The sequence below is a fragment of the Meleagris gallopavo genome, chromosome 1, assembly GCF_905368555.1.
Source record: "Meleagris gallopavo chromosome 1, MGAL_WU_HG_1.1, whole genome shotgun sequence".
In the NCBI taxonomy this organism is placed as follows: domain Eukaryota; kingdom Metazoa; phylum Chordata; class Aves; order Galliformes; family Phasianidae; genus Meleagris; species Meleagris gallopavo.
The window spans coordinates 45,411,446-45,432,337 of record NC_139404.1 but is presented as its reverse complement, the minus strand read 5'-3'; the positions used below and the strand labels follow the sequence as shown (position 1 = coordinate 45,432,337).

General features: G+C 39.8%; 1 protein-coding gene across 2 annotated transcripts in view; it reads right to left on the bottom strand.

The window, feature by feature from the left end:
* The window catches only part of NEDD1 (NEDD1 gamma-tubulin ring complex targeting factor), a 23,897-nt gene extending 3,005 nt beyond the window's left edge, over positions 1–20,892 (bottom strand). Inside the window, exons 1-13 of one of the 2 annotated variants that reach the window (XM_085223538.1) lie at positions 20,754–20,892; positions 19,120–19,210; positions 17,957–18,073; positions 16,062–16,202; positions 9,618–9,847; positions 8,456–8,657; positions 7,260–7,446; positions 4,356–4,487; positions 4,097–4,159; positions 3,414–3,637; positions 2,512–2,671; positions 2,128–2,284; positions 380–446 (exon numbers count right to left, since the gene is read on the bottom strand). In XM_085223538.1, coding sequence (XP_085079664.1) covers positions 380–446; positions 2,128–2,284; positions 2,512–2,671; positions 3,414–3,637; positions 4,097–4,159; positions 4,356–4,487; positions 7,260–7,446; positions 8,456–8,657; positions 9,618–9,847; positions 16,062–16,202; positions 17,957–18,073; positions 19,120–19,210; positions 20,754–20,842 — 1,860 coding nt within the window. In that variant the 5' untranslated portion in view covers positions 20,843–20,892. Of the gene's footprint in view, positions 1–379; positions 447–2,127; positions 2,285–2,511; positions 2,672–3,413; positions 3,638–4,096; positions 4,160–4,355; positions 4,488–7,259; positions 7,447–8,455; positions 8,658–9,617; positions 9,848–16,061; positions 16,203–17,956; positions 18,074–19,119; positions 19,215–20,753 lie in introns of both variants that reach the window. The other variant, XM_085223530.1, reaches the window with a different exon arrangement.

The following is a 20,892-nucleotide window of genomic DNA, read 5'->3' as shown; positions in this document are numbered from 1 at the left end:
TTCAGTCTGGAGAAGAGGAGGCTCAGGGGAGACCTTATTGCTCTGTATAACTACCTGAAGGGAGACTGTAGTGAGCTGGGGGTCGGCCTCTTCTCTTGTGTAACTGCTGATAGAACTAGAGGGAATGGCTTCAAGCTGCAGCAGGGGAGATTTAGGCTGGACGTTAGGAAATACTACTTTGCTGAAAGAGTGGTCAGGCCGTGGAAGGGGCTGCCCAGGGAGGTGGTGGAGTCACTGACCCCGGAGGTGTTCAAGGTATGTTTGGACGTTGTGATGAGGGACATGGTTTAGTGAGAACTGTTGGTGATGGGTGATGGGTGGATCTGGGTGACCCTGTGGGTCTTTTCCAAACTCTGATTCTATGGTTCTTTATACATACCAACTGCATATGGAATTGTTTGATCATCTCCACTTGCAAATTCACAATATCTCGATGGCATGCTTCTCTGGGGAAAGAATTACAGAAGGATAATGCTTAATTTTATTTAGGAAGCAGCAATTATCTCCAGTGCTGAGTAACCAGAGCTCTACTTCTTCACATTTGCGACATTATGAAATATCAGCCTAAAAACATTTAAACCACACAGCAGACTCCCCTACCAGTTATTTTCTGGAAGATTTTAACTTTGCTTAGGAACTTGTCCATTTAGAAACAGAAATATATACAAGGTGATATCAAGATGGCTTTTTCACTTGCAAGCTGTTAACTTATAACCCTCATTTTTACCATGCAAAGCTGATTTTCATTTCCAAGATCACAAGCAACACAGTGAGATATTCATCTGCTACTAAAAAGATATAACTTCAGTGCATCTCCCCCCCCCAATCCCTCACAAAAAAAAGCAGGCAAGGTCATATGCTTTTCCTGAAGACTGGCAGTGCCAATGCCCTATGCTAAGTACTGTGCTATTGGTATCACTGATATGACAAAGTAAGGTACTTCTTAAGTTGTTACACATGGATCATTGTCCCTTCCTAAAACATACAGCATACACAAAAGGGACTATGATCTTCATTTTCAGCTGCCACATGTTGTCGTGCTGCAGAACTCTTACTAGAGACAGAACATTTTTCTTATGTATATTAAGCACAGATGCCATCTTAGAGACCAGAAATGTTGGTTGTCTCTCAAAAAAACAAAGCTCAAGAGATGAGTGTTTTTTTCAATTCAAAGAAATTGTGAGAAACACAATCTCACAAACTCCAGATCTCAGACACTGGAAGTAGAAATCTAACTATTTATTTTCCAATAGCGAGATGCCAAAAAACAAAATTTAAAGAGAAAGGAAACGCAGTCCATAAAATGCATTTTAAATCATGAGAAAGTTTTAAAATCAGACGTGCAATTATAGCCAAAAATCCCCAGCAGAGTTTTACAACATGCTATTCTTATTCCAAGCTATTTAGTAACAATCAACGTATTCTTCCATCAGCAGATACAGACATCCATAGCATATGGACCTCCCTAAGATGGTTTTGCGTTGCTTTTTGTCATCAAGTCAGCAACGCCACCCCTGCCCAGCAACTGTCTTCCTCCCTCTCTTTGTTTCCTACATGTTTTATGAAAGGAAAGTGACTCTATAATCCTTATCTAGCCCTTCCAACTCAGGATATTCTATGAATCTATGATTTACAGCACAAAAACCTTTTTACACAAAGCTTTGCCAACAGAAATATACAAAGTGATTTACCTTCCACATGCAAAGCAAACAACAATCAATCAAAGCCAACACAAATCAACCTTCCAACAAATCAACCTTGCTCTTCACAGTTATCAACTTTAAGAGAAGAAATTTCTCCTGCTACAACTACAAGGGAGGAAAAGAAGTCAGCACAGGGGTGCATTATGCACCTCATTATGCAGATAAATTTACTGCTTGAGAATTATTCAGTCACTCTGGAAATATGTTAGCGAAGTCACACACACACAGAAAATATTCAGAGGCATCAATCTAATTAAACACTCACGCTGTTCAAAATAAAGTCTCATACCTAGATTTTCAAGATTAAGGCTATTCGTGGTGTCATCTCCTACTGTAAGCAAGAAATACGCTACAGCAAACATTAAAATATCTTACAAAGAAAACATGTCACTGAAAACAAAGTGTTCTGCATAAATATCAGTACCTGAAGTCATCCAGCGTTTCTTGTATCATATTCTGAATGAAGTTTATTTGGATTGATGTCAGAGGTGCATTTAGTCTGCTACTCCCAATGGTTTCTACTATTTTCTCTGACAGTGAGTTGGCAACTCCAGTAGTGACAGGTGAAGTTATCTTTGGACCTTTACAATTAACAAGAAATGCATAAAGATAGAAATTTTGAACAAGTTTTTTCACAGGCAGATAGAGATGTTCTAAGAGAGCTATCTAGATTTACAGAGGAATCCAGACTGAGTGTTCTGTTTTAATGTTAAGTCCATTTTATCAGGTTTTGCAACAGTTCACGAGCCACATTTACAAATGGGCTAAAAAAAAAAAAAAAAACCACAAAGAAAAGCAATTAACTTACTTGTTGAGGTAGTACCATTTACTGCTAGATCATATGCAGGGTGGGCCTGAATATTCTTCACTTGTCGCTCATTTGTTTCGAGACTCTTTACAGCAGTGGATGCTGGTGGAGGAGGACTTAAAGCTCCAGATTCCGCATTGACTGAGCTCAACTTTGAAAGCTGAATATCAAAATCAAAAACACAACCCTACTTACTACAATTATCTAATCACGTTTGAAAACTAAGTTAAACATCACTTGAAAACCAAGTTTCCAAGAATGCACAGCTTTCAAACACTTTTGGTTCTAAGAAACTACTGATAAATCAATTTATTTTTTTTCTTCTTCTAGTAACACACTTTAAAAATTGATTGCTTAAATATCTCAAAATTGCTTCAACTGCAAACACAGAGAAAGGAGTGTAAAAAGAACAGCACTCTAAATTTTCACATCAAACATCTTGAGCCAAAGTTTAAATATCACTCCTAGAAAACCCAGACCTCTCAAAATGAAAACAGAAGAAGCCAGGTTTCGGCATTAGCATGTCAAAGGTATCTCAAAAAAGAATTTTGGCAGAGAGAATAGGGAGAGAATCAGCTGGATTTGACCTAATAAACAATAAAGAAACATACTGATACAATCTATTAATGATATTTTTGATGTTTTTAGAAAAATCAAAGATATTCTACAAGTTAGCCCAGTTTTGTCTCACATAAACTTTTGTAATCTGAGTTTAATAGGAATATACAACTATTTTGCATTGCTGAAAGCCAACATACTTCAAACTGAATATTTCACATGTTGTGTCAGTGCGAGAAGAACTGAAAAAGATTAGTTGGGATGCTTAAGAATCTTCTTTCAAGTAGAAATACTTCTGTCAGATGCTAAAAAGAGCACTCATAACAAGAATTAGCACAGTATACCTGCTTTGAGGCTTCTTTAGTTTCTTGTTTTCCAAGATTCATTTTTTTAATGTCAGTCTCTGGATGTTCCTCTTCTTCTTTAATTGGAGATCCCACTAGTGCATGCAATGGGCTAGACCGTATCCCTTGTGTGCTACTGCCCACTGGGTTTCTTTTTACTGGAAAGGCTGTGGTGAGCTGTGGGAGAAAATCCAAACCTGAAAGGTAGGACTGAAAATCCAGACCTAAAATGGGAAGGGAAGGGTAAAACACACAAATTTTAAAAGAGAAAAAAAGAAGAAAACAAAAACAAAACACAATCACGCAAAAAAATGATAACAAAAGTAAGCCCACACATCCACAAAAATCAAAGAATTCACACAGCCCACCAAAAAAATGAATCCCCAAACTCTTCTTATGCTGTCGCTATCACTTGCAAGTAACAAAATAAAAGAAGCCTCCATACACCACTACCAATTTCCTAAAAGAGCAGCAAAATCACTTTAAGACCGTATTTGTGATTTCCCGTTATCACATGTTGGGTCTTAACTCCTCAGCAAATTAGACAATTTCCAGAAAAGCTCGTCAAGTTTATCTGTTTCAGTGCCTGCTTGCATCATCTTGACATCTTCCTATGGTATGATGAAGTTAGTTTAGAAGAATGAGTGTAGGCTTCCAGTGACCACAGACAAAGAAAAACATACTGAAAATATCTTTATCGTCTCCTTTTCCTGAAGGATCTTCACTTGCTTTAGACGCAATAATATCTACAAAATAGCAGAACACACACAGTTCCTTAATTAAATAAATATTTATGAAGTTTTCAGACAATTGTATTCAGTTAATAATTAAAGATAAATTAAGAGACCAAATGAGTATAACCCAGGCCAAATGAAATGTTATGCAGATCGATTTTTTTTTTTATTTTTATTTTTTAAACAGATTTCAGTATTAGCAACTTACCATCTCTGACAGGAGAAAACACATCTCCTAAACTACTTCGACCCAAGTCATCGAAACTATTTAAATCTGCACTTTTCCCATTATCTGTTTCTTTCGATGGAATCACATCCAGGCTGCAGCTATGGGGAAGGCCTTAAAAGGACAATAACACTCAGTTAGTAACTGACAGTTTCAAAAATAACATGTGTTATCCCTAAACAAACTCACAGCAAGCCTGATGCCTGCTAAGTCCAGCAAGTACTTCAGAACCTTCTACATATTCAGATTAGAAGGACAACTTGAACTTCCTCATATGACTTGTCATCACAGGTGAATATCATAGAATCATAAAACGGCCTGGGTTGAAAAGGACCACAATGATCAAATAGTTTCAACCCCCCTGCTATGTGCAGAGTCGCCAACCACCAGACCAGGGTGCCCAGAGCCACATCCAGCCTGGTCTTGAATGCCTCCAGGGATGGGGCATCCAAAACCTCCTTGGGCAACCTGTTCCATTTCCAGCATCACCACCCTCTGTGTGAAAAACTTCCTCCTAATATCTAACCTAAACCTCCCCTGTCTCAGTTTAAAACCATTCCCCCTTGTCCTACCTCCATCCACCCTTGTAAACAGCCGTTTCCTCTCTTGTTTATATGCTCCCTTCAAGTACTGGAAGGCCACAGTGAGGTCTCCCTGGAGCCTTCTCTTCTCCAAGCTAAACAAGCCCAGTTCCCTCAACCTTTCTTCATAGTAGAGGTGCTCCAGCCCTCTGATCATCTTAGTGACCCTCCCTCTGGACCCGCTCCAAGAGCTCCACGTCCTTCCTCTGTTGGAGGCCCCAAGCCTCCACAGTAAATATGTGATAGCAGTAATATGACTGAGAGATATTTAGTAACAAAAATTGAGCTGATCTCTCTCTCTTTAAAAAGAAAGGAAAAGCTGTGAAACTGGATAATACATTCATTTCAGGTAAACTTGATTCATTAATCATATCCATTTATGATGTAACAGGTGAAACAGCTAGCAAATGCAGCTTCAGCTGAAAAAGTGATCGCATTCAGAATATCAACATTTGAACTGATTCTGCAAGAAAGGAAATCTGCTTCAGTTTGGCCATTAAGGGAAACTCCATGAAGTATCTACCTTAAAGCTTACCTAACAGCAGGATATTGTCTGCTTACTAACATCAGATAATCAGAGTGGAATTACAGCTGCAGATAAAAGAAATTTTCCCTAGACCATCCCCACTCCACATCCAAGACCCATTCCTGCCCCAGTCCAGAAGAAAAAAAAAAAAAGTTCTCTCTCAGACACGTGGTAGCATGGACAGCCATCTGCAGAACAGAAACATATCTTAAAAACAAAAAAGGAACACCAAACAGTAATTATTCAAACTACAGTTTTTCAACTGGGAATTCACAGAGCAGTGAAGTGAACTGCTAACATAACCAAGCAAATATTTTTCACAGTTTACTATGCTTTAAAAACTGGATTGGGAGTATAAGCAAAATGTTACTCCACCCTCACTGAGCTCTCAGCTCCAACAGTGCCTTTATTTTGCTTGAGACCTACGCAAAATGCATTAGCGCTGGTTGATACAATAATAAACCTCCTACAAATCAACAGCCTATAAATACAAAAGCTTTATTTAGCACCTACTGTATTAAAATTAAAACAGTTCATAAACCTATAGCCACTTTCTGTATGGGATTACTTGTTCAAGTGATCCAAGTATAATTGTATGGATGAAACTACACGATCTTTGAGGTCCTTTTCAACCCAGGCCATTCTGTGATTCTATGATCTTCCTAACTACAATTTCTTCACTTCACAAAACATGTTTTATTTGATAAACCTTTATTTTCTTCAAACGTTAACCTGTTATGAATGGTCCTATTTAAAGAGTAACAGTCATCACGCTTTCGAAGTATAGTGGCAATAAGAGATAATAAACTATGAATTTTTTAACTTAAATAAAATTTTCCACACTATGCAGTAATGTTGATTAGCAACATTTCTTGAATACATAGGAATCATTTTACTTCACCTCACAATTCACTGCATGCCCAAGGGAGGTCATTAATACATGTCCCTGTGGACTGCGGTGGCTTATTGCCTAATTAGTGTTGCTTAAATGTATTTCTTCTTATTTAAAAAGTGTGGAAAAAGTGCTATTGCTTTAAAACAGCTTAAGCAATCTCCAAGAATCAAACTAACAGTTACTGATGTGACCATATTTTAATAACTCCTGAATTAACTAAAATTAAGAGTACATTCCACACAGTGGCAGAATTTGAGAATAACACTTAGAATTCTTACCAAAAATACTTGTTAATTTCAGAAGCAAAAATAGCAAGAACAGTTATACAACTAATCATACTCGTAACTATATTTCACATTTTCCTATCGTGTGACATAGGATTAATACAGCACAGTTCTCACTTGGGTTTTTGTTTCGTGGGTTTGTTTTGTTTTGCCTGTGTATGTGTTTGCCTTAGTTATTTGATGAGGTCTGTTGCTCCAATTTATTAACAGAATTGCAAATCATTACCTCTGCATTCCATATAGACTTTGTGACCCAAAGTATTAGTTTGCAAGAAAGCAAAACACAGAAGAGTCCCACAGTGTCATCATGGAACTTTTCCTTTAATACTTACACACATACAAGTAGTCTATAATTCTGGACTTGAAGCAAGAGTTTCTAAAGTAGAACCTTGTTCATTTCCCACAGTCTCAAAGCCTGTCCAATGCAGCAGGGGAAGCTGAAGAAGGTACAGATGTGCATGCACATACATTTCTTCTTTGAAGTAAATGCCCTTCCCTCAGTGTAATTTTTCTATTGTAATGGTCAAAGCATGAAATATTCCTCCTATCTTCCACATTATACCAAATATATAATTTATAAGAGTAGGAAGAAGGAGCTACCTGTTTTATCCTGAAGAACCTCTCCCCCTTTACTCTCATTTGTCAATGTCAGATGGGAGGAAATAACTGCTGATGCCTGAGAAGCTAGATTTCTGAGGCCAGTATTTGGAATTCCTGCAAGATTACTACCAGCTTTGACTTCTGTTCTTTTGGATACAGGTTTACTTGAGGAACCCTTAAGGTTAGCCTGAGGAAAAAAAAGAACAAAGTAAGAGAAGTTACTATCTGTTCAATTTGAAGTAAAAATATAAGCTAATATTCTTTCTGTTTCAAAACACTAAAATCAGTTCAATTTGCAAAATCTACCTAGGAGACATGCCTTAACAAATATATATGTGTACATACGTTCTTTGAAATTACATTATGATATACATATCATTATGATATATATATATATATATATATATATCTTAATGTACTTTCAAAGAACATTGGAAAGTACTTCTGCATTATTATATGAACGCTGTATGGATCTGCAAGAGAACAGCAATAGAACTGAAGGCGACAATGAACTGGTACTAGCCAATTTTAATCCTAGGCCTAGACATAGGAAAAACAACAAATTACATTATTAGTAGAAATTGCAATGGGATAGTCAAACACCAGCAGCAAGCAAGCTGGAAGAAGAAGAAAGTCTTGGAGCAGTTAAAAAGAAAATACACTTCAAACATTCTCTCCCACCTCCAGTGAATTGGCATTTGTGTTTTTTGGATCAAGTAGAGCCTACTTAGGTCTTGGAAGAACCTCTTAAGCCTTCTATACTATTTAATCAAGTTCTCCACAGGCAAAATACTTCAAGCTGGGCTGCTGTGTGTCTTCCCCTTAAGTAAAAGGGGTTAGTACAGATCTTTGTGCTACTGTCTGCAAATCCATTTAGGATGCCACAGACTGATCTGCAACGGCAACATATTCACACCAGGAAGTTTAAGATTAAAGTTTCGCTCATCTCTACATTGAAAATTAGAAGAAAAAAAAAAGTCATTAACATTCCCTTGCTCACATGAGACCGAGCGATTTATAAAGCTCTTATTTCCACGTCGTATGAATCATCTTTGCTGGCACTTATAATGCTTAGGAATTCATTACTAACATTTCTCAGATCTTAAGCTTACATTTTGCTTTTATTAGTCTACACACTGCATAATAAAAAGGAAAATTTTTGGTTTGGGTACTTCGTGGGTTTTTTTGGCTTTTACCTTGGAAAAAGTGCTGCTGAACTGAAGACGTATGCATGTCACGCAGCCTTTGTGAGCAATAACTGTTTTCACTGGTGATGTCAGTTTCCTCAAGTCATACTGGCAGATTTTTCCCCGGGAACTTCCTATAGTCAAAGTAGTACCATCAGGCATGAAGTTCACTGTTGTCAGAGGATGATCTGCTATTATTGTTGTCAGTAATCTTCAAACAGGAGAAAGAACAGGAGAAAAGCTTTTAGACTTCTTCATCACAGAGTCAATTTTACGATTAGACTGTTCAAAACACAGTACCTATTAAAAAACAGCTTTAAGAATACAGCCACAGGTCAGTAGTTGAACTCCTCTAGTGCCAAACAAATTCAGTGAAATACCTTGAGGAACAGTGGCTTAGACATACTAAGTGTTGAAGCTTAACCAATGAGGAACTGTATGTGCTCCAAAAGATTTCATCTTCAAAGCAACCATTTTGACACAAAGATTTACTGCAATCGACATTTCTAGCAGCAACCACACTGCATATATCCTTCAGTTGCCCAGGTCTGTCACTTCTAACCTCCTCACTCTAGGAACAACTTCAGGTCCATGTTTGAATCCTTCTACTACAGCCATCCAAGCTACGGCCAAACACTTGCTTTTATTCAGCTAGACTAACAGCACACTCCACACTAAAATCAAAGTCCCGTGAAAACACTTGCTACACCATTCTCTTATTTTATAGCCCCATCACCTCCTTTTTCATCCAACGCCCTGTCCATATTTAAGGCTCAGCAGCTCTGTGCACCTTACAACAGCTGTGTCTTGTATTGCAAACTAGAAGAGCAGGCAAGCTAAGCCCAGGTGGTCCTCACAGGCTGTATTGGCCACCACAGAAGCCAACTACTCTCTAGCAATAAGAAAAGCCCACAGTTAAGTACTTGCAAATGGTCACTCATGCAGCACTTCAATTAGTTCCCATTGTAATTAAAAACAAACAAACAAACAAACAAACAAACAAAAACAACAGAAAGGGTTTTGGAACAGGTTCTCCAACAGTAATGCATCAACCACTTCAACCACTCTGAACACAACCTGAATTAAATATTTAACGTCATAGCTGGACGTGCTTTTTCAGCTCATAAAACATTCATGTCCAACAAAAATCAAAGGTCTTTAAGATACTCACTTTTTACTTGAAGTGTCATAGAGATTAATTCTTTTATCCAAACCTACAGTTACAAGGAGTAACTCATTTACTGGAGAAAAGCAGATTTCTGAAGCTGGTGCTTTATGGGTGTTTTCAAAATTACGATACGGGTTCTGAGTATTTACATCCCACAGAGTTACATTTCCACTGTCAGAAACACTGCCCAACAAGGATTTCTTAAAGGATGAGTATTTCAAATGTCGAATAGGCTGTAAAACAAACACAAATTTTAATACCATTAGACATCACTGAATTACTTTAAGCACAGGCATTAGAAATACAGATGTTAAGCTAAATTACTCTACAAAGGCTGTCCACTCTACACACACAAATGTAAAGTTCGTTCTGCATTATAATTCCCTTTTTTACTGTCTGGGCAGCATGTGCCCTGATCAGCAAAACAATGGATGAGAAAAAAAAAAACTGGAAAAGTTTCTTAATTTTGAGTACATAAGAGGTCAACACATTAAAGAAGTTGTTAAGTTTAATTCCCCTTCACTGATTAGGCAAGTATGAAGGTCCTGCAGGAGACTTCATCATATGGGCTAGGATCTTGAAACTGGATAATATGTCAGTCTCAATCACATGAAGCCTTGTTATCACTAGACAATGTAATATATGAACTTACCTGTATTTCAGAAGCAGATAAGTACTTTGTTTTCACCATCTTGCTCCAGAAGATGCCTCAAAACCTCACTGCACTAATATTAACTTACAATACTCAATCTCTAGCTCAGTTTTATTTATGGCTCACTTGCACTAAATTCACTGCAGTGACAGCAATAGCATCACACTTAAGCTCTTCCTAGTTACCATCCGTCAGTCTCCCTGCAACATTTCCAGTCTGAATCTCTTGAAAATGGACAATCAAAAATTCCTTATGATCATGAAAACATTTGCTACTGCCTCTCCAAACACAGTAACAGTTCCTTTGCATACCGCAAACAGCCTTCTGATGCATCTTAGATTGCACATCTTTTGTGATCCTCTTGTTTTGGTTGCTCATTGCCGTTTTATCATAGAACCATTTGAGTTGGAAAGGAGCCTTAAAGGCCACGTGGTCCAACTCCCCTGCAATGAGCAGGGACACCTACAGCTGATCAGGGTGCTCAGAGCCTACAGCCAGACCTTGTATGTCTCCAGGGATGGAGTATCCACCACCTCTCTGGGCAACCTGTGCCAGTGCCTCACTACTCTTACTGTAAAGAACTTCCTCACATCCAGTCTAAATCTCCCCTCCTTTAATTTGAAACCATTTCCCCTTGTCCTATCACAACAGACCCTGCTAAAGAGCCTGTCCCCCTCTTTCTTACAGTCCCCCCTTTAGATAGTGAAAGGCTGCCCTCAGGTCTCCTTGGAGCCTTCTCTTCTCCAGGCTGAACAGCCCCAACTCCCTCAGCCCGTCCTCACAGAAAGATGTTCCATCCCTTGGATTATTTCTGCGTCCCTCCAGACACACTCAATAGGTCCCTGTCTCTCCTGTACTGAGGACTCCACAGATGGAAGCAGTACTCCAGGTGAGGTCTCACCAGCACAGAGTAAAGAGGCAGGATCACCTCCCTCACCACACTGCTTTTGATGCAGCTCAGGGTACAACTGGCTTTCTGGACTGCAAGAGCTGCTGGCTCATCCAGCTGCCATCCTCAAGTCCTTTTTGGCAGTTTTATGGTCAATAGGTCCTTTTCCTTGGGAACTTTCAGGATTTTTGTATACTGTCACAACTTCTTATTTTACCTTCTAGCATAACCCTCATCACAATGCACTGTACTAAACATTATCTTATTTTTCTCTTCATTTTACTGGAGATATTTGTTGGATTGGAAGCCTCTAGCATCATTTCTAGCACTTATATTGCGTGTCACACTGGAAGCATAGGTGCCTAACAACGAAGAGATGCCCTCAACTGTGTATTCAAGCAAGACAGAGTATGAATTGATACAGTTAACATGAACCACTACTAGACATGGTGGAGACATTTTTTTACTAGCATCTTTCAATTTGTCTCCATAGAGTAAATGAATTACATGATCTACATGGGACACATTTCCATCCCTCACAATTCTCCAACTTACTTTCAAATCCCTCCCTTACTGCCCCAGCATCTGCTCATGTTCCATGTTTGCCTTCTTCCATCCTTCTGCCCACCACTTTTATTCTCTCAGCTCTCCTCAAACCTGCCTTGAAATCCTTTCAAGCCTCCCATTTTCATTCCTAATTTTCCTTCTCCTCAAGCCCAGGTCTCATGTCTTTCATATGACATACCCTTCCCATATTATCTCCACTTCATGCTTTTCATGAAGTCATCGAACTTCCTCAGAGCAGTTTCAGTTCAATTTTTGTTGACAGAAGATGTGTGAGGTGTGAGGAAAGCTCCCATTCACTCCTCACTGTCACTGATCAGGTCAACAACAAGCTTCAAGCTTCTCTGGCGTTAAGGCAACTGCTAAACCACACTCAAGGAAACAGAAGGCTTAAATTTGTGGTTGAAACTCAAACACACTTAAGCATATTGCTGAACAGAAGTGGGTGTCTGTTTTGTAAGCTAGCAGGAAAATTCATTTCAAGATTATTTAGAATGCAGCAGTGATTTGTTAAGAGCCACTTTCGGGAGCTAAAGCTGCCAAGGCTACAAGGAAAAGAGCAGATATGAGGAAAGCTTCACTGCACTCAAGTACAGTTCCTGGTGATTCCTGTGAATTCTGCATGCACAGAACTTCCATAAATGTTTTTAGCACAAGGTGCTGAACGGGCAAAGAAAAAACAAAGCCCTCTTCAGAACACTACCAATCGATGCAGCACAAACCATACACATCTTCTTGCCTTAGCTGTGACTGAAGTAGACGTTCTGCAGGAAATGGAAGTACATTTAACTTCACACCTCACAGTAAAACAGGCAGACCAGGCTTCAGACAATGGTTATCCCATTGCTCAGGATTGCCTGCATTCAGGGTTTTCCACCACTGAAAAACAACTGACACACTCAAAAGTAAACACAAAGTAGTTCCAGTGTTATCAACTATCTCATTTAAAGATAAAGAAACTACACTACCTCCTTTCACCTCAGTGAGCCTTGTAAGCGAGAAGGCAGCTGTAAACCCAATTGACAGTTTAAAAAGCTGAAGGCTATTTCATTATCCGAGGTGACCAAAACTCATCACATCTCAGCCAGCTGATCAAACAGCTAAACTAAATCCTGTTGCTAGGAGAACAGCACAAGGCAGCGCAGACTTGAACAATCATTATGCTTCAAAACAAACTTTAATTCAACCTCACAACAGCAAGCAGATAAGAATCTGGTAGTCTTAATGAATACCAACAGCAAAGACAAATTATGGGATCTGCAAACAATTCGGTGTAAGGACTGAGCTCTAAGGAAGCACAAAGATGTTTCTAAATCAAAAGCAATTAATAGAATATAGGCCAAGACTCATTTGAAAAGAGTATTGTTTAAAGTCACAGAAAGCACTGCAACCTTGGGCTATTCTACTGCTTGTAGAGTCCACACAATTACAGAAATTAACTGGCAAGGCAACTACATTCCATCACATGGAATCAAACAGAGACAAGCTCAATTTTATAAGGTTAGTCTGACCTCACATTCCCCAACTGCAGAAAAGTTACTAAGGAGTGGTGACCCTTAATAAGCCAGACAGCTTCGCCAAGATCAAGCAGAACAAAACACCGTGTATCTATTCAAGCTCACCCTCAGAAAACTGTGCCCCTGAACTATAAATCAAGTAGAGGCTTTTTAGATTTCTTTAAGGGAATTACACAAGTCTTCATGCATTTGCTTCACTGCGCAATGAATCCTGCAATCCCCTGCAAGTATCAATTAAACTCCCCAACAAAAATAAAACTTTTTTGCACAAAAGAACGGAGATCAGTAGTAGGACATGAGATAATCTGATCAACCCTAAGCAACACAAGGACCCTGAGGACACCCAAGCAGTCATCACATGACAAAATTACAACTCAATTCCATTTTAAATTAAGACCGCAATCAAAGAACTGTCCTGGTTTAAAACATGTTAGAGGCCCTTTAGAAAGCGAACGGTAGCTCCGTGCTCGCAATTACTTTGATTTAACACTTCAGAGATCTTTAGCCATCTTAAAGGTCACTCAGCTTTGCAGTAGGCCTCTTGATTTCATCTGCCAAAATAGCTATTCACTGCATCACTTGCTCCTAATCACTTCTTGGTGGAAAGAGTAGAGATCTATCAAACAGGTTGATGCAAATCATCCTCACCAGAACTTAATTTTCCAACTAACCAGCAGAACAATCCCCACTCTGGATATTCATCTCAGCCTTTTAATCTACCCGTGGATATTCCTGCAGTCCCTGTCCCACATCCGTGTTTTTCACAGCAACAATCAAATCAGAAAAATGAACTGACTAGACAGATGGATTTTTAAGATCAAGCCAAGCATGAAGTACAATTTTGCTTCAATATAAGTGTGAGACTATGGTGATGGATCAAAGATACTGCAGCACCTGAAAGTAGGGTCTGAACTTAATGGAGATTTTTCAACAGAAATACGCCACAATCTTTGTGATGCTGTAAAGCCATAAGACATTCTTCAAGTTATATTGTTCAGGCTAGAAAGGAGAAAAATTTCACTTCCTATTCATCTGCAATCTAAGATTAAAAAATGCTGTTGCAGTAGCAGAACACTATGGCACAACTTCAGTATTCCCCACTACAAAAGTCCCCACACTGGCTCTATGAAAGTGGCTCAATAAAAAAAAGGAAAAAAATGTTAGGAGCACAACACCTTCATTGTTCCTGAGCTAAAAATCACTGTAAGAACTCACTCTGTAACATCCAGTGAGACAACAGAGCTCCTTCACTACTGCCGACGCTTTGATACCAAGCCTTGATATCCTAATGATACTCAATAATAATGCAATATTTTCTGAGTCTGCAAAAAAGAATTGCAGTTGAAACCCTACCAAGGCCCTTCAACAGAACACACACTTTTCTATTTGTCTTTCACAGTTTTCCTTTAAACTAGTCATTCAAAAAATCTCACTCAAGTACCTAAGTAGGTAATATAAAACCTCAATGATCTTACTCTGTGAGCAGCTGTGCAATTTTAATCTCCAGATTAAATAAATGTATTATTTTCAAACATAGGCTTACATTCTCATCACCTGTACAGATGGCTCTGCTCAGTTGTAAATCTGATTAATTTGGATAAATCAGAAACCAGGCTACCTAGTTTGCTCACGGCAACAACAGACATTGAGTAGAATATTGAAATCCTGCTTTGGTATGTAGAGCTGACTATATTTTGTTCAGTCTTAAGATGCACAGAAGTTTGTTCTTCAGGCAGCAGAGCCTAGAAAATAATATCTGCTGTAAACAGTATAAAAGTAAACGTACTTCCTGAGTGGAAAAATACTGATCGTGGCCTGAATGGGTGACAAGCCCTGAGAAAGAGCTCACATTAACTTGAGAATGCAAGTAAACTGCCTCTAGCTTCTGCACACAGCTAGAAGAAACTTCTTTGTGAGAAACCGCTCTGTAACTGTAAACAAGTCTTGCTGCTTTCTACAAATGACCTTGCTTACTCTGATTTGTGATGCTTTACTGTCTCCTGCTGCTATATACATACATATATAGCCACGGCACTGAGGGGTTGTGTGGACATCTGGCTGGCCTGCTGCCACCCCAACCTGCAGGGGGAAACCCCAGGGCAGGCACCCTACCAGCCAGCACCACCAGTAACAAAATTAGGAGGAGATACTACCAGCCAGCTGCCCCCGGTACCCTGAGTACCCTTTCATTAAAGTGCTGGCTGCTCTCTTGCCTCCGTGTACTGTCTTCAAGATCAGTAAGCCTCCTGCAGAAGCACTGGAGCTTCTGCATTACAGCTGGGGTAGTAGGAAGTCCCTAGGAAAATAACACAAGCAAGGGAGAGGGAATTCCTTGCTAGAGAGAATCCCAGGTCTGTGAGGGTAATCCCAGGGTGTAAATGGAACTCCATGTGGTATGCAGTCGTGGAAGTAACAGAGAAATTGAGACCGTTGCAAGAGTACAAGGATGCACCAAAATCACCACATGAACTCACTGCAGTTCCAGAAAAAAACATCAGCAGAGTTGAGAAAGGACAACAAGGAACCAGACCTGACTCAGAAAGGGCAAACCTGTGCTAAGGAGAACTGGCAAACTGGCATTACACCTCCTAAGTCTGGACTTCCATGATACCTATTATTTAAGGCTAGAATAAATAGAGGTCTGCTTTTTTCCTTCCAATTAAGGCACTGCTAAAAACATAAAAAAAAAAAAAAAAAAACCCAAACCAAGAACATTCTGGCAGCTTTTGAAAATGTAGTACAGCTCTCAATACATACTTCAAATTTCTAAACACTAGATGCAAATTTAAGCTTCACACACAACAGTAAATTAATACAGATCCTACCTGACTGCTGTTATAACCAAAGGGAGCACTGGATAAATTGGTGGTAACACTGTGTAGGATTATTTCACCACTTAAAGACCCAGAAGCAATGTAGCAATCGTTCCAATTATACGCAACACATGTAACTTCATCTTTATGATCCTGTGGAAGAGGGTAGGAGGAAAAAGGTCAAAACATTCAGAAACAAAACGTAAGTTTTTTTAAAAAAAATCATAGCAGTGTTACAGCATCTTTAACTGTGGTCCTAAGTGAGGGCAAATCATCTATTGAAGGGATCATCAAATTATGCATAGTTGAACATTATAATATTTTTTATATTATAGCAATATTTAGAGAATTCATATTAGATCAGTTAAAAAGAGAAAAACAGCCACCAGTTTTGCATTCACAATTTCACTTACTGAGTCATGCTTAGCTCTAGTACAGTATCCTACAAGCAGTGATAGGAGAAGGGGCTTTAAACTAAAAGAGGGGAAATTCAGGTTAGATGTTTGGGGAAAATTCTTTACTCAGAAGGCAGTGAGGCACTGGCACAGGCTGCCCAGAGAGCTGTGGGTGTCCCATCCCTGGAAGCATCAAGACCAAATCAGATGGAGCCCTGGACAGCCTGAGCTGGCGGGGTTGGAATGGATGAGCTTTAAAGTCCCTTCCAACCTCAACCATCATGTGATTCTACAAAACAAAGAAGCATCTTCTTGGTTTGAAGTATCAGAAGCAGCAGTTACCCAAAACACAGCCCTTGGAAAAACACCAGAGAATATAAATTCTCAAAGTAGGAAGCCTATTCTGAAAATTTCAACATAAGTTATTATAGACTTCTACCTTGAAGTCATCAAGTTAAGCATGGTTATTAAATTTGCAATTTACCATACATATTTAACTTCCTGTTTTTTAAGACACACAGACATTCTAGTTTCTACCTATGAACTTGAACCTACAGATCCATGACAGAGAAAGTATATTATCGCAACTGCCAACAAGTTCTGGAGGTCATGTAATCACAGAATGGCCAGGGTTGGAAGGGACCTCAAGGATCATGAATTTCCAACCCCCCTGCCTGCAGGACCATCGACCTCCCTATTTAATACTAGACCAGGCTGCCCAGGGCCCCATCCAACCTCATCCTGAACACGTCCAGGGACGGGGCATCCACAACCTCTCTGGGCAGCCTGTTCCAGCACCTCACCACTCTCACAGTAAAGAACTTCCCCCTGACATCCAACCTAAACCTTCCTTCCTTCAACTTAAAACCATTTCCCCTTGTCCTGCAGTTATCTATCCTTTGAAAGAGTTGATTCCCCTCCTGTTTGTAGGCTCCCTTTAGGTACTGAAAGGCTGCAATGAGGTCTCTAGGCTGAACAAGCCCAGCTCCCTCAGCCTGTCTTCGTAGGGGAGGTGCTCCAGCCTTGTGATCATCTTTGTGGCTCTCCTCTGGACCTTCTCCAACAGCTCCCTGTCTTTCTTGTACTGGGGCTCCAGAGCTGGACGCAGTATTCCAGACGGGGCCTCACAGAGGCAGAGTAGAGAGGGACAATCACCTCCCTGTCCCTGCTGGCCACCTCTCTTTTGATGGAGCCCAGGATACCATTTGTTTTCTGAGATGCAAAAGCACACTGCTGGCTCGTGTTAAGTTTCTCATCCCTCAAGACCCCCAGGTCCTTCTCTGCAGGGCTGCTCTCAAGGACCGCTCCCTCTGGCCCAAGTGCAAAACCTTACAATTTGCTGTGCTGAACCTCATCGGGTTCACCCGGGCCCACTTTCAAGTCTGTTGAGGTCCCTCTGAATGGCATCCCTTCCTTCCACTGTGTCAACCGCACCACTCAGCTTGGTGTCATCAGCAAACTTGCTGAGGGTGCACTCAATGTAAGCTCCAGTCCTTCTCCAGTCAAGCTTACCTTAAGGCTACGGTGAACCCTTCTGGATTTGAGATCCCAGATATGAACGGTGCTATCGAGGCCCCCACTGGCAACATACAAAGAACTGGAACTTAAGCTCACGCACGTCTGTTTCGCCTGACAGGGAAGGAGGGAAAGAAAAAATTGTACATTAATTAAGAGATTTCCTCAAATCTGCTTATAAGCACAGTGATGGTGTTTTCATCTTCATGAATACACAAACCCACCAACTGATGGACCCACAGACTGACGGATCCACAGACTGATGACACCACAGTCATTGCCAAACACGAAGCATTTCAAATCCAACCCAATTTGGACATATGTTCAATATACTTCAATGTTTGAATACTCTAATTAATAAACTCTCCAATGCTACATTCTCCTTTCACCATTTTAAATTATTTGAGTATCTTTTCCTTCAAAATGCATTTTCCCTTTAAATTAGAGCTCTCTCAAGTATAATCACAGATTCCTATTTGGGTAGAGATTCTTCAAAAGAAACTGCTAAGTTTGGGGAAAAATAAGCCCTCGGAATATTAAGAAGTTGTCTATGTAATGTACTTCACATTCCCAAAACATGACAAAGAATATTAAAGCAGCAAACCTCCTAAGTCCACAAAGTGCCTCTTTTTAAAATAATCACTGAAGTGGCAGCTTTTGGGAAAAAAAACGTCAATCTCAGCAATAGACCCACAGCAAGGACAAATTATTCAGTTCTATCACGTTGAAAATTCACTTTTAAGTTCCTGAGATTTGAAGTAAAGAAGAAAAAAAACCCACACAAGTCCACCTAATGATTGACACGGTTACACTGGAAATGATCGCACTGGGTTTGTATCAGATTTGGTTGAATCTCCACAACAAAACGTCCACCTCTGAAAGCGTTTGCTCTGCACACCTAAAAGCCACTCTGCACACCTTCCAGGAGCACAACAATAAGGAGAACAATTAGAATGGTTTAGAACACAAAAAGCCATTGGAGTAAGCCTGTCAAAACCAAGTCTGGCTTCCTGAAGAGTTTATAGTGCCACACGTCCACTTCTGAACTTTTAACTCCACCAAAATTAAACTGATAATCAACATGCAGAAGAGATGAGATGCAAACAGCATGTGCACGCACCACACACACTCACACACACACACACACACACCATACTTACTCCTTCAGCTACTTCAAAAAGTGGAACAGGTTTACTTTTGCAGCTTGACACAGCGATTTTATCCCCAGCAGCTGAAGCACTGACCAGGAAGCTATCTTAGTGACAAGTTATGGATCATAACCGTATCATACTTTCAATTAATACATGCAATTGTGAGTCCTCCTTACTGAACAGATAGCAGGTGGGCCAAACAAGCTGAAGTACTTCACCTTGAAGGGCCCTAGAAATAGAAACACACGGCTAATTAATGAGCTTCCACTAAGAAGCTCTCGCAGTGTTTGCAGCTCTTGCTTCCCAATACAAAGCAGTGTAATTTCTTTCAGAGGAGAAATATCTGGCAGATATTGTTTAAGAGCTCTTCCCTGCTAAGGCAGCTCACCCAGCCTGCGTTCCCTTTTAACCCCAGCACCCCAAATACAAGCTCCTTTAGCGCTAGAGTTCAGAGAGACACCTGCTGCTGCTACCAGAACAAACTGAAAGAGAGAAAGAATTGAATGAGAAGTCCTGCTCATGATAAATGTTAATTAAACCAGTTTGTCATATTGTTCCTGGAGTACAATGAATACGTTTGCTAGTTTGTCTCTTTCTGCATGGAGAAGGGGGGAAAAAGAATATCTTTAATTGCACCGAATAGGTTAAAGTGCTAAGAAAAGCCTCCAGTATACAAATAGAGAGAAAGGAAACTGGCCCTGCACCCTACTCCAAGCTATTTGGGTAATCACTCAGATCTGCATCCTCTATGTCTTCAGGCTAATACCCATTGTGATTCTGTATTTGCTTATTAAGAATGTAGCTTATTGGGCTGGATTTAACACCACAGAATCGTTAAGTTGGAAAAGACCACTGAGATCATCTAGTCCAAACAAAAGGATGGTATGCAGAGCGGTGACTGCTATTTCTTTATTTCAAGATGTTTTAGCTTAAAGAACTATGCAGAATGAAACTCAACTCTTTACATCTAACAAGCATATGGAGCAGGATGCTCTGTTCCGCTCTGGAGGCAGGGGTAAAGAAAAGAACAAAGCAGGACAAAACAGAGTGCCTATACTGAAGTTTGCTTAGCAACAGACATAGATATATACATATGTGTGTGTATATAGACACAGCACATATACATACACACGCACACTTGTATGTATAAAAATACACAGATGTTGTTTCCCTGCCCTTCCAGTTATGCTTAACCTCTGCCTACAGAGTAAGGGGTGAGAGCAGATTACAGTTACATTACGTTTTTTCTCCCTATATACAGAATTTTACCACACCAGCAAATGAGGTGTTTTCAGTCTTCTCAATAAATTAAGCACTGCCTTGAAAGTTATAAATGTAATCAACTCATGAAAAAAAAAACAAAAAAAAAAATTTATAAGTTTTACAGTTGATTGACCATCCAGGCACATCACCATTAAACGTGTGTTAATCTCCTAAAGGAGGATATGCTTCTTCAGAAGCCTTTACAAGCACGAGTTTATTTTGTAAATCATTTCAGCACAAAGAACAAGAGCACAGAGGAGTCTTTTCACACAGTTCAGTCCAAAATCAGGCCTGTCATTTACAGATACTGCAAGACAAATGGAATGCAGTGGCATCTCGCAGAGGACCCACAGAATTGTGGCTGAAGCTGTAAAGGATACTATTGCTGGCCCAGCACAGAGAGCTGACGGGATGCAGAGACGTATGTGGGTTGAACTGCTCCAGCACAGTCAAAGATGAGGAATCCCATATCTTAATGTCATCTCCTGATGAAGCAAAACGTATACTTTCTTGCATGGC